Source organism: Lupinus angustifolius, chromosome LG19 (assembly GCF_001865875.1).
Source record: "Lupinus angustifolius cultivar Tanjil chromosome LG19, LupAngTanjil_v1.0, whole genome shotgun sequence".
In the NCBI taxonomy this organism is placed as follows: Eukaryota; Viridiplantae; Streptophyta; class Magnoliopsida; order Fabales; family Fabaceae; genus Lupinus; species Lupinus angustifolius.
In genome coordinates, this window is record NC_032027.1 from 14,079,060 (window position 1) to 14,093,660 (window position 14,601).

Consider the following 14,601-nt stretch of genomic DNA (forward strand, 5'->3'; position numbering starts at 1 on the left):
TGTAAGGCAACAAAACCAAATGCGAGGTCCATGGGCGGCTGCTTGCAACTTTTACAATCTTGGGCGTGATATTACTTACCTTTCATTGGACCCACGATAAATGTTATGCCATCTTATCCATTTGTTGCGAGGTAATATATATTTCTACCTAAACAACAAATTTTATTTATAAGTACTATATTTCTTTTTTCCCTAATAATTATTATAAATTTTAAATAGGTGTGGTATCGGAAATTGTAGCTTTACAGGAGTTCCACATGGGGATTTGACAGGATTTAGGTCACGTATAGATCAAATGGACATTAACGAAGTAACATATATTAAACTCTTACCATTACAAGTTGACACAATATTTTTATTTCATAACAATATGCTTAATTCATTTTTTGTAGTTTAAATGGCTCACATATCATGCTTATAGCAACAATCTCCCACGCCATGTACAAAAAGATAAGAAGGTCTAGACTGCATGCACAACTTTAGTTTGTTTCTCAACCGTCGAATGACATGAAACAAATTAAGTCAGACTATAGTTTGGCTTGGTTCAAGAAATTCCACTACCACCACAGAATATTGATGCACTGCACAGAATCGACAAACGTGGAAATCAAGACACAAATTGGGATGTCAAGCATGCATAGTGGATTTATCAATGGAGTCATCGCAATGATCAACTCTTGCAAGGACCTGCAATCCAATTTCTGTACCACACACAACAATATATGAATTGGTACCTAACGAATTCTAGACCTTTCTTGTCTTCTGAATTATTACTTCGAGACCCATGTCAAATAAATTATCAACAAAGTCAACCACACCACTACACCCCTACAGCTCCTACACTAAAAAATCCATTGTACTAACCTTGTGACAACAATTTATGTCTCAACATCCAATGTATCAACCGTCAATGTCCAACTCTTATAACATTCAACCTGGAAGAATGTCTTTTCAATATGAAACATCACACCACCAATGCATTGATGATATCTTGCCTCATCGTTACTCTTTCTCTGCAGAAGATAGTGATTTCATGAATAACTTATTGAGTACACCACGATCAGCAAATATTTTCAATGATATGAGGTTTACCTACCATCAAGATGATGGTGCTGGACCAAGTTCTTTCATTATTGATGATAATATTTTCCCTACTATAGAGACAAATACAATTGAACATCAAACTACAGTTGAAGACCAGATTACAAATGAAGATCCAGTAAGGTCACGACGTCATAGACAACCACGTAGGTGTGAAACAGGAGGACATTTAGGAAATTGATAAATTTATTATTTTAATTTAATTAGAAATGAATTTAATTTTTATTATAAACCTGCAATTACAACTATTTTTATATTCCACAAAAAAAAAACCTTAACTCATTAAAAAACATTTCCATTAAATCAATTAAATTAATATTAGTAAATTTTTAAATCTTAAATGCCACCAACAAATAAACAAATTTAGGCCCAACAAACAATTTTTTTCATTCAGCCCATCCCATTCACCACGTACAGAAGGCGGTTTGGACCAACTACACTTACCCCTTCTCAAAAGTCGTCTTCTCTAGGGAAGACTCCACCATGTTCAGAAGTTAAATCATGCTAAACCGACTTCTGTGAAGGTGGAAGTCGTATTCCACGAACCCGATTTCTCTAAGTAACAATTTCTAGGTCACCATTTAAACGACACAAATTCAAATGATTTTTATCCAACAGGTAAAAAAGGAGTTCACATGGAAGCGAACTAACCCTTAGTTTGCAGCTTAGACGCACCCAAATTTTTATACTCTGAATTCTTTTTTTAGAATAAAATATTATTGAAGATCTTTCTAGTATTATATGGCCTTCATTTTCTATAGCATCTTCTAGAAAAGAAGAATTTACATCTAATGCAACTCCAATTGATTCTTTAGATAGTGGTTAAATTATCAATCCAAATCCACATGTAAACTCTTTTGAGAGAGATAATTTTTGGAATTCACTTACTCTAAGAATATATTTTTTAAATTTATTTCTTATTTTAGTCATCAATTCTAGGAAATTTAAATAGTTTGAATTAACTAGTATATCTAAACTATTAAATATCCATAGAATTGATGGCTAGAATTGAGAGTAAAAATATTAGGGAACATTTTCAATTACCCATTCCCATGTTATTCAACTTACGTTTTCTTTCTAAGTCTATGTATGTTATTCAACTTACGGTCTTTCTTTTCACTAGTGTGCTAGGAGTTATTATTCCATTTCTTTATTTTTATTGTCAACACATTTTTTAACTTCGATATTTATATATGTCAAATAAAACTAAGTTAGGTGATAATAATTCAATTTATGTTTTATTACTTATAAGAACACGAATTTCATACTATTATCAGCTTGAGAACATCATTGATGAGTAATTTGTGTATCATTACATTTTTGCAAATGCTAATAGATAGTCTCTTATATTATTTGGATTTGTCTTCATAATTTATAATGTTTTGTTTAACTTAATTATACTCGTCACAATTTTTTGTTTACGAAATTATACTCATCTCTCATAAAGGGGTAATTAGTGTAATCTATGTATATATATAATTATGGATAGTTTGTATAAGTTCACTAAAATTCATTTTATGTCAATATAATCTACTCTAAAAAGAATTAATGGAAGTATATACCAAAAATATCAAACTCCAAATAAAATACATAAATAGTTATTGTACCCAAAAAAATACAAAATAGTTAATAATATAATGAACAAACAAATTAGGACTTTATTATTAAAATATGAAGGTTTATCCATTTAATGTAATTTCAAATTCCGAAAATTGATATAATACAATTTATTAAACTACCCGAACAACTTCAATATTTATTTGTTCAGTTTCATATTTTTTTATACAAAAATTATAATATTACGTACATTCAATTAAAAAATATGATATAATTATCTAAAATAAAATATATAAAAATTATATATTTAATAAAAAAAAAATAAGAATGTGGGACGCCAGTAGATATTAATTGAAGAATATAGTTAATTATATCCTTAGGTAATTAATTAAAGTTTAATCCAAGAAATAATAATAGAAATATAAAAACTCTAAATCTATTCAGCAACATATAATTTTTTTTAATATTCATAGTAAACATTAATAATATTAAATATTTGTATTAATAAAAGTAAATTATTTGTATTAATAAAAGTAAATTACACTAAGACTCTCTGAATTTTAGTGAAATTATACAAATCAACCATCTTTTTTATACCTATATAAACCACCCATATATTTATATACATACTTCACACTAACTATCTATTGCATGAGGAATAAACATGATCTTTTAAACAAAATGTCTGATAAACGTAATTAAGTTAGACAAAATAGGGATGAAAATGTATCTATGAACACTATAAGAGTTTTATACACTGTAATTGCATCATTCACTATTCATATTTAATCATGGTTGACAATTAAAAAAATAAAACAAATCAATTGTGTATGATGCATTAACTTTGTGTAAATTCTCACATCGACAATGCATAAATATTATATTTAACACAATATGATACATTGTGCAGACAAATCCAAATAATATAAGAATTAATGTTTATTCATTATTTTTAGTTGGTTGCAAAATGCATCAACAGGTCTAAGGAGATATTGTTAAAAATTATTCTTATGCGATATTCTAACGAACCAAAAATAATAAAGAGATGTTAACTTATCTATTATTTAGACTTGTTTCTACAATATATTATATTTTTTGAGGGATTCACTTACTCCAATAGTAAGTTTTCTAAACTTACTTTCCATCTTATCCATTAATTATAAGGAAATCCAATGATTTGAATTAGTGAGTAGATTTAAATCATTAGATGTTCATAGAATTGATGGTTATGATGAGGAGTAAGTGAATCTCCACTCGTATTTAATTAGGATTTAATATGTATATATTGTGTTTTTTACACTGTCAATAAATCATTCACTATTGATTTATTAACCACCATTGACTCTCAAACAAAAATAATACAAATCAATAATAAATAATGTGCTAACAGTGTAAAAAAACTTTATATTAATACATAATTTAATTATAGAAAAAGAGGGGTGATTTCACAATAAGGCAATGAGTGAGAATGCAATTTACTCTAAATAACATAGGTTTAGCATAGTAAAATGAATTCAAATTCTGAAAGCCTCCTCTTTACTTGTTAGAGTAAAGACAATGTACACTCATCTCTTACGTATCTATCACTTCAATACATGGAGTGTGTGAGAAATGAATGAATTAGATAAATTTAAATTAAGATAATGATATATGAGAAAATATTCATCAATTTATATAAAAATCATTAATTCTTTAAAAAACTCATATTTATCCATAATATCACTTTCCCATAAAGTTATTTCTTCCAAAAATCACTTTTCGAAAAAACACATTTTTTAGTATTTTTAATTTGTCTTCTGCCATGTTTCCATTGCTCTAATTTTACTTATATCTTTTAGATAGATTAAAATATTTTGAAATGGAAATAAATATTTACCATTTCTATCCAATATAATAATATATTAAGAGAAAAAAGTATGCAATTACAACATGAGAGGTTTATATATTATCAGATTATCCTTTATTATTTATTTTTAATTATTATTGATTCTTAACAAAAAATAATATAAATGAATGATCACTTTATATAAATATTAACATTAACAATATGGTATTATGCTTCAAATTTAAATCCAATAATTATAAAAATATTCATTAAATTACATTTATCTAAATTCATTAGTTTAAATAATAGACTTGGATAAATTTTGTCATCTAGTGGGAGGATCGTGTTATTATTAAATATATATATTAATAAATAATAATATCTTATGAGATCACCGTAAAGTTGGCGGTGAAAAGAATAAGTGTTGATTGGGATTCGAATATTAACATCGTAGAATGCGAGTGTCACGTGCGAAACACATGCTTAGAGTTCAACACTGTCGTCAAATTGTTTTCAACATAAATCAAAGATCTAATAACCTTTTCTTTCATTCTCATTCTCATTTCAATTCAAAGTTATCATCATCATGCTTAATCCTTCATCTTGCGCCACCCAACTCATCGACGGCGACGGCGTCTTCAACGCCACCGGCCTCGACAATTTCATTAAATCAGTTAATCTCTCTAGTTGCGGTATTTCATATGCTGTTGTTGCAATCATGGGTCCTCAAAGTAGTGGTAAGTAACTACTTCATTCGATTCCACTCTAAACCCTACTCCACACTTTTCAACTTCTCCAAATTACTTAGCTGTTTAATCAATAAGGCGTTGATCCTGTAGTGTACGGTCCGGACCGAAAGGTTAAGGTTTCGATTTCTGGAAGTGACAAGACAATCACACATCTGAAAGGGGTTATTTACGGAATACCACAAAAAATCATTTAACTGTTTTTACTTTGCCTCAATTACAAAAAATGATGTGGTCGATGTGATCAAAATTGCGATTGCTGCTGGATTAGTTTACTAGCTTTTTATGAGCTCCTATTTGTCTAATTTATTTTATAGAAATTCAAATTATTTCACTCTTTGTTAAATCTATAAGCTAACGTAATCTGTTTCAGGTACAAGTTGATTTATACTTGTACTGTGTTCTATACAGGTTTTTAGAATGTTGATCATTTAGCTTGTGATCTTAATAGGATGAGAAAGGTGTTTTTTAGCGATTTCTGGTTGGATTTAGGGGATTTTGTGAAATAGTGTTCTAGTTAAGGGTTTCACTGAAGAAAGTTCAAAATTTAAGTTTTTGGAAGATCTTTAGGAGCAGTTCAAATTTTGTTGAGGTGACTTGTGATGCAAGTGACAATCTTCGTGTAATATACATTTTAGTTTCGGTTCTACAAATCTGCAATTGAGACAGCTTAAAAAATAATTATTATTCTTTGATTCTAATTGGAGATACTGTCATGCATTTTGGTTTTTCGGTGTATCAAACAGGTGCAATTTCTGTTGCTTTATTTTCTCTCTAATTGGCTTGTGTGGTCTGATCTTATGTTTTTTCATCATTTATGCAGGGAAGAGCACTTTAATGAATCATCTTTTCCACACAACTTTCAGGGAGATGGATGCTTTCAGGGGAAGGTTAGGATTTTGAAGTTATTGAGCTATTATTGTGGGCATAGAAAATAATAATAAGGAAAGAGAGAAAGAAAGGATGAAAACTGGGTGTCTTTATCATTCATTCAGCCTATTATGTCTTAGTTTATGATAGACAGGTTATTGAATATCATATTGTTGCAGATCTCAAACGACCAAGGGCATTTGGATAGCCAATTGTGTAGGGATAGAGCCGGCTACAATTGCCATGGATTTAGAGGGCACTGATGGAAGAGAGAGGGGCGAGGTGATAAATTCTGTATTTTGAGTATTTTTCATTTCCTTCTTTGTTGCATGTGCATCAGGCCTCACTTTTGTCTTGTTTTCTTTTTTAAATATAACTCCCAGGATGATACTGCTTTTGAGAAGCAGAGTGCGCTTTTTGCTCTGGCAGTATCAGATATTGTTATGATAAACATGTAAGTTTATATTGCTTTATAATTTATTGAATGGATTAGATTCTGGTATGTTCCTTGGAGTTGGGCATTATGGTAGTTATTTATTTATTTTTTTAGCAAAACTTTTCACACCAAATCTTTGTTGTGGAGTCCTTAGAAACTACATTGCTTAATGGATGTCTAGGTGGTATGTAAGTCTTTTAGCTAACATGGTGTATACTGTATACTTATTGCATGTTTGTTCTACTAACTTAAGTTTTATAATAATCTTGCTTATAACTTATCTACCTGAAGCTTATCAATGGCATTGTATGTTGGTGTGAGTATAGGGTAGGGCACAATGTAATGCAAGTATATTTCATAATGATACTGTGGAATGTCAACAGTAGACTTATAAAAACTTAATTCATTTTTTATGAATATTGAAGATTTCATCTATTCACAGGTGGTGTCATGACATTGGTCGAGAACAAGCAGCCAATAAGCCTCTTTTAAAAACAGTTTTTCAGGTAGTTTGCTGCCTTGAATTTGCCTCTGGTTGTTAATCAATATTTGAGTTTTCACACTTTGGTTTTTCTTTTATTTGTAGGTCATGATGCGCTTATTCAGTCCCCGCAAGACAACATTAGTTTTTGTTATTCGTGATAAAACAAAGGTCTACAACACTTGGACCTTTCTTTATAATGCGCACTGCTGTTCTATACTTCTATTCAATGTCTTACATTGTTTTCTGGCTGTATATGCAGACCCCTCTTGAAAACTTGGATCCTATTCTAAGAGAAGATATTCAAAAGGTGTTATTTCCATCTAATCTATAATTTTTTTTGTTATTTAATTTTTTCTTCTTTTTCTTCATTAGCACTTTTAATCATGATATGATTTTTTTCTTCCAGATTTGGGATGCAGTTCCAAAACCAGAAGCTCATAAACATACTCCTCTTAGTGATTTTTTTAATGTAAGATCTATCTTCTTTCCACATGGCTCTGTTTATGTATATATTGTGGCATATGACAAATGATTCTTCAAATGAAGGTGGAGGTTACTGCTTTGTCAAACTACGAGGAGAAGGAGGAAAAGTTCAAAGAGGAGGTACCCTTTCCATGAGATATTACACCTCCTTTAGGAGTTTGTTTAGGCCTGCTTTTTCCTTATTCTTGAGTATTTTATAGTTTCTTTTGCTTTCAGACCTGGTCAAGTGTTCTTCTGGTTGATAATTTTCTGACTATAAATATATTAATGCAAATAATGAAATTTTGGAAATTCTATGTTCAACCATTTCCATTTTTGGGTTCTTTCCCTATGTGGGCTATGTATAGAATTATAGATCACGGTGGTCCACTTTCTCGAACAGGTTGCTCAATTACGGCAGCGTTTCTTCCATTCTATAGCACCTGGAGGTCTTGCTGGTGATCGGCGTGGCGTTGTGCCTGCTTCTGCTTTTTCTATTAGTGCACAGCAAATATGGAAAGTCATACGGGAGAACAAGGATCTTGATCTTCCGGCTCATAAGGTTTCCTACTATCTTATTTTTGTTGTTCAACTTTGGTTTGGTTTCCTTATCATTTTTCCATTTTATTTAACAGGTAATGGTTGCAACTGTGCGTTGTGAAGAGATTGCCAATGAAAAACTTGGTCAGTTACACTCTGATGAGGTGCTCATCCATATCTCCTGATCTCCTCTTCTGTAATACTTTATATCTTTCACCAGTTGTTTATAAAATCAGTCATCACACGATTATATTTGGCTTAGGGTTGGTTGGAATTGGAGGATGCTGTTCAATTAGGACCAGTACGAGGTTTTGGGGAAAAGTTGAGCTCCATCATTGATATCTACCTTTCACAGTAAGTTCCAGATGCTGGTGCTGGACTTCAATATTAAGATAACCTTATGTTCTTTTGCTTTTTAATTTCCGAGTTAACAATTAACTTTTTCCTACCTCTTATTAACTCATGTGTATGTAAATGTGAGTCATTGTAGAATTGTAATCATTTTTTGAATTAAATTGGGATGCATTTTTATTTTTGGATAGTTTGTGGAGGTCTACACTGCTTTGCTAACTTTATTTCTTTGCCCTATTCAGAGTTGCCATTAAATAAGGTTGTCGAAAACAGAATAAAATTAATATTGGTTGGTTCTTTGTGATTGTTTCAGAAGATATAGGATAAAACTAGTTGGTAGCTTAATATGATTAGTTTCTGTATCATTGTTTGGATTATTTAATCTTGTGAAGTTTAAACTTTCTTTTTGATATGCTGTTAATATGTGCTTTCAACAGATATGATCACGAGGCTATCTTCTTTGATGAAGCTGTGAGAAATGCGAAACGAAAGCAATTGGAGTCAATGGCATTGGATGTAAGGCTGCCTGCTACCTTATATGGCTTTATTTCTAAATTTAGTTTTCATCCATTTGGGCTGAGAGGGTAAGGCTGCATACATCTTCCCTCCCGAGACCCCATTAGGTGGGAGCCTCATGTACCAGATCACCTTTTTTTAATTCATTTGGGCTGAACTTTGATAAAGTAACCATGGGCTATTGAAACAAACTTGTGTCTCTTTTATAAAAAAATAAATAATAATTTAAGCCTCGGAAAACCTTGAGTTAAGTGAAAGATTTTTTTTTTAATAAAAGGATATTTTATGGGGGGATAAAGGAGTAGTGCAACTTGGGGTTGGGAGCAGAATGAGTCATCCTCCAAAAACACTACATAGAAGACAGCCAAAGAGGCTTTGAACTGTAACAAAGCTTTCCACTCTGTACAACAAAGTTTTTTAATAAATGGAATGAACAGTATACACGTTAAAGCGAAAGTAAATACACCTGAAAGCTGTAGAAATTATTCTCAAAATAACATCTGGATCCACATGACGTCTTCTTGAAAGGTCTAGCGAGGATAGATGTATGCAACCCTACCTTCGCAAGCCGAAAGACTATTTTCAGGATTTTGTAAGAATGATAGTTGGTTTTTTGTATTAATTAATTAAATTTTCAAATTTTATTTATATGTTTACCTATTATTGTATATAATATCTTTTAAATTTTTTAAACTGGTTCAACCATTGGTCCATCCTTGAACTCCTCTATTTTTTGGTTCAATTGCACTTGCTTATTGATAAGAAAAAATAACAGAAAACCACTAAGCACTTCACTAAATATTTTTGGTTAGGGGTTCTGTAGTCTGCACGTGCACATATGTATATTTACACACAAAAGTTTTTTCTAAATTTCTTTTATTTTTTGGGGTTGACTTTTCAGTTTGTGTATCCTGCTTATACAATCATGCTGGGGCATCTACGCTCTAGAGCTCTTGAAGATTTTAAAGCTAAGCTGGAGCAATCACTAAACAATGGAGAAGGGTTCGCTTCGGCTGTTCATATATGGACAAAATCTGTTTTGCTCGAGTTTGACAAAGGATCTTCTGGTAATAGATAAGATTCTTCTTCATAGCATATACATTGTCACCTATAACTTTATATGCACATTTTAGAACTAGTTGATAGCCTTTTGGATTTAAATTATTTGTCTTTTGGTCATCCTGCCTGTCGTTTTAACTTGTACATTTTCCGCTCCAGACTTATATTGGATGTGGATATTTAAAGTGATTAGAAATGGCGATAATCACTACTATTTGTAGGATTGAGATTCAGTTCCACCAAGGTTTACAGTGTGAATTCCCAATTCCCAAGTTATTTTGTTTGTGAAGGAATTAAGCAGTACCTAATTAATATACACAATCTTAGTTTTAATCCATAGTTCTAAATTCTAATGAATTTAAAGGCAATTGCATATGAAGATTAGGGGAAAATTGAAGAGTTTTTTCTGAGAATGTCTATTACTATAATACTGTTGATTTATTCTATAAATGGTGAGTTCATTGAGTATGGCTGGTCTCACCCAAATTATCACGAGGTTATTTTAAATTTGACTTAGACTCGTAGTGCAGTGAGTTATAAGAAGAAATAAGTGCTTACCAGGATGCATATGACTATGATGCTGTTGATTTATGGAGTATTTAATATGTGCATCAGACCAAAAAAATCAAGATAATATTTGAATTTTGACTTTTAGATTCATTACAGAGGATTATAGATATATTTATTTAATCTTGAAGAAGAATGCCCATGATATTTTTTATTCTCGTTTTCATAGATCTAGATAGTTTGGCTTTATCTAATTTTTTATGGGCGTTTGTATATTTATTCACATAAATAGAAGGCAAGGAAGAATGTTGCTTACAGGTTGACTTCTGCTCAGTCTACTTCCTCAGATGCATCTTACTGGTCCATCCATCAAATTATATTTCTATTTGTTTACTCTAGAGTCATATATTCTATCTTGTCTGGATTTACTTGTAATTGATTCACTCTTTGTTCTCAGTCATTACACAACCTTTATTTTACATATGCTTAGTCCTATTTAGTGGTTATTTAATATTATTTGCTTTTCCAGATGCTGCTGTAAAACAGACTAATTGGGGTGCTTCAAAAGTGCGAGACAAACTTCATCGTGATATTGATTTACATGCTTTATTTGTACGCAATGAAAAATTAGCAGGGATAACAACTAACTTTGAGGTAATACTGTTGCAGTGTTGTGACTACAGCAGAGCTTAATTGGTTGAGTTTAGCTGATTGCTATTCAATTGATCTTTGCAATATATTTGTCAAGTGTCAACTACTAAAATAGAAGTATCTTTTGCAGAAACAACTGGCCAAGGCGTTGACTGAGCCCGTGGAGTCTCTGTTTGAAGCAGGTGGAAAGGACACATGGCCTTCGATAAGAAAACTTCTTACACGTGAGACTGAAGCTGCTGTATCAGAATTTCTAACATCCATTGCTGGTTTTGAGCTGGATGAAGAAACAGTTGAAAGGATGCAGCAAAGCTTAAGGGACTATGCAAGAAAAGTTGTGGAGAATAAAGCAAGAGAAGAAGCTGGGAAAATTCTGATTCTCATGAAAGATAAGTAAGGATACTTTAAAGATAGCTCATATTTATTTGGTATATATGGTGAATCTTGGGTTTGCATTGTTAAATGTGCTATAAGAATTGATTTGTTATTGACATTTGGAACTTGAGAGTGGAGAGGACAGAAACAAGTCATGATGCTGTTCTATTTTTTATTCATTAATATCCAATTGGAGTAGAATGCAGAATTTTTAAGCAGAAGTTTTTGTATGTTACTGTCATGGGTCTGAGATGTTTTGGCATTTTACTATGCTATGCTAATGTTGCCTGCTGATTGTTTCTGTGTTATACATGTTGATAGACAGATTTTGCATTTATCTTATTAAAAGGGGCAGAGAAAGACATAAGAAAAATAAGAGAAAACATAAAAAAACTTGCTTTGAATTGGTTTTACTGAAATTTTACTTTTTGATAAAGCCCACTGGCATTGATTGATCCGTGTAGAAGGTGTGGTTGTTATTTGTGTCCATTATTTTGTTGGAGGGTGCCCTTTACTGTATTTGTACTTTTCTGTTGTGATGAAAGAAAGTCCGCTATTCTAGGTACCTGTCATTCATTTTTGGGGTTAATTTGGTGCTTTACTGACTTTTCTAAAATTTCCAGGTTCTCTACAGTGTTCAATCATGACAATGATTCGCTGCCTAGGGTTTGGACAGGGAAAGAAGATATCAGAGCTATTACAAAGGATGCCCGCTCTGCGGTAATTGATTAGCAACTTCAATCATAATTTTTCAGCTTGCTTATACTTGAAATTATATCGGAAATTATGCTTTGTTTTAACACATAAAACATCTTGCCATGTATCAGTCGCTTAAGCTTCTATCGGATATGAGTGCTATACGCTTGGAGGAGAAGCCAGATCGTATTGAAAGTGTACTTCGTTCAGCACTTCTAGATAGAAATGTTGCTGCAACATCTTCACAATATGCAATTAAAGAAGCTTCTGTGGATCCACTGGCTTCAAGCACGTGGGAGGAGGTAGTATATAGTGATAATTCATAATTGTAGTTCCCTTTATAATGTTGTAGTAAAAATAATTATATCTGAAATCTCTATTAAAAAAATGAAGGTTTCCCCAAAAGATATACTCATCACTCCAGTGCAGTGCAAGTCTTTGTGGAGACAATTCCAGGGAGAAACTGAATATACAGTTACCCAAGCTATTTCAGCTCAGGTGAAATCATCAGATAATATTCCTGCTTATCCTTTTATTAATTGAATTTGCCTTAACAGTTGACACTTCCCAATTCCAGCATGCTAATAAAGGTGTTATTTCCTTTTCCTTTTTTGTTGTTGTGGGTTCAGGAGGCCTACAAGCGGAGTAACAATTGGCTACCTCCTCCATGGGCAATAGTGGCAATGCTCGTGCTTGGTTTTAATGAATTTATGCTTCTTCTAAAGTAAGTACTTTCTAAATTCTTGAAATGGGTTTATTTATTATCACTATTATTTTTACTGGAACCTATTTCCCTCAGTTAAATAATGACATTTGCTGACTTCATATGTGAAACAGAAATCCTCTATACCTGATGTTTATGTTTGTTGCCTATCTAATTGGAAAGGCCCTTTGGGTACAAATGGACATAGCTGGAGAGTTTCGACATGGCGCTGTGAGTATGAGCGGTCTATTATTTTACTTACTTTGTTGGAAGTAAATTGTAGAAGTAGCAATGATAAGTATAGCATGAGAAAGGCTGGTTGAAACATGAAGGATCTTATCTACCAAGTTGACCAACTCTATCTGTTTTTTGTGTTTATTTGCAGCTGCCTGGACTTCTATCCATTTCATCAAGGTTTCTTCCCACAGTCATGAACCTTCTTAAACGTCTCGCCGAAGAAGCTCAGGGCAATCCAACAACTGAAGGAACTGAACAACATAATTCAGCTGCTCAGGTATACAGAAATCAAGTGCAAAAATCTGATTTAGCATCAAGCTCAATCACCACCAATTCCTCTGTTTCTAGTGTTGGCTCAACTAGTGGTGATAATGAATCCTCAGCCACAAACTTGTCTCAGAGAAGAACAATCGTTACAGAAGCTAATTTTTCATGATAACTTATTCTGGAGACCTTTGGCATCACAAGAGGGTATGCACGAGTTACAACAGTTTTGTATTACATGATAATAGTGTTTCGAATTACTTGTTGCTGGACCCTTATATAAATATTTTTGTACCCTTTAACGTGTAAATTATTGACTGCATGAAGGGGAGGACCCCTATTTGGGTTCTGCTACTTACAATAGTGACTGAACCATAATGTTGTAAACTTATTATCATTTTTAGCAACTTAAAATGGTTTAATAATCTACTCTCTCCACTTTATGAACACATGAAATTGATATACAAGGTCAATCTGCATTATATATATAGAAGTCTACCATAGTCTGGAAACATATATAGATGGATAATTCTAAGATGAATTCTGTACAGGCTAACAAACCTATCATGTTAGTTTTTTTGGGGTAAAGGTAAGACCCATCTTGTGGGCGTAGTGGAGAGTCCCTTGTTGTGGTAATTAAAGGAAATTTAGAATGGAGTTTTTGTAAACGGCGAGTGTCATGATAACACAATCTAAGAGTCCCTCAAATGCCTTGTTTGGGATACTTGTTAAAAGTTTATGAGAAAAAGATGTATGTACTAACGATGTATGAGTTTAGTTTTATATATTATTATTGTATTATTCGTCATTTATACTTAATTATTGTTGACTATTAAAAAAAATAATTTAAATGAATAGTGAATGATATATTGACTATATATAAATATGTATATTATAAGTTAGTAGATATTTAACTCAAACATTAATCTTACAGTAAAATCAAGTGAATCCAAGATGTTCAAAGGGGCCTTTCACTATTTCCATCACAAAAGGCTCATTATGACAAATATCAAATATCACATAGATTTGATATCTTTTGTTCGATTCAGACATTAAACTCTTTAGATTTAAATCAAACGGAAGTGGATAGTCACACCCCCATTTCTGAGCTGATTTACACACGAGCCAAACATTATACAACATAAAAGAAGATTTTGTACATGATTATTAGGACTTAAAAGAAGAACTCAACAAACAAAAAAAAGTAATAAATACTTATTT

The 14,601-nt window shown here is 31.9% G+C and overlaps 1 protein-coding gene across 1 annotated transcript; it reads left to right on the plus strand.

Annotated features, from left to right (window-relative positions):
- Positions 5,012-13,809, plus strand: LOC109334547 (protein ROOT HAIR DEFECTIVE 3 homolog 2-like). Its single transcript, XM_019570376.1, has 22 exons — positions 5,012-5,220; positions 6,053-6,119; positions 6,279-6,381; positions 6,483-6,553; positions 6,978-7,041; positions 7,122-7,187; positions 7,279-7,326; positions 7,426-7,488; positions 7,566-7,622; positions 7,885-8,043; positions 8,117-8,185; positions 8,284-8,375; positions 8,810-8,888; positions 9,790-9,955; positions 10,984-11,108; positions 11,236-11,498; positions 12,104-12,200; positions 12,308-12,478; positions 12,570-12,674; positions 12,806-12,900; positions 13,014-13,110; positions 13,265-13,809. The coding sequence occupies exons 1-22, from the start codon at positions 5,070-5,072 to the stop codon at positions 13,550-13,552; spliced, it is 2,496 nt and encodes an 831-aa protein (XP_019425921.1). The 5' UTR covers positions 5,012-5,069; the 3' UTR covers positions 13,553-13,809.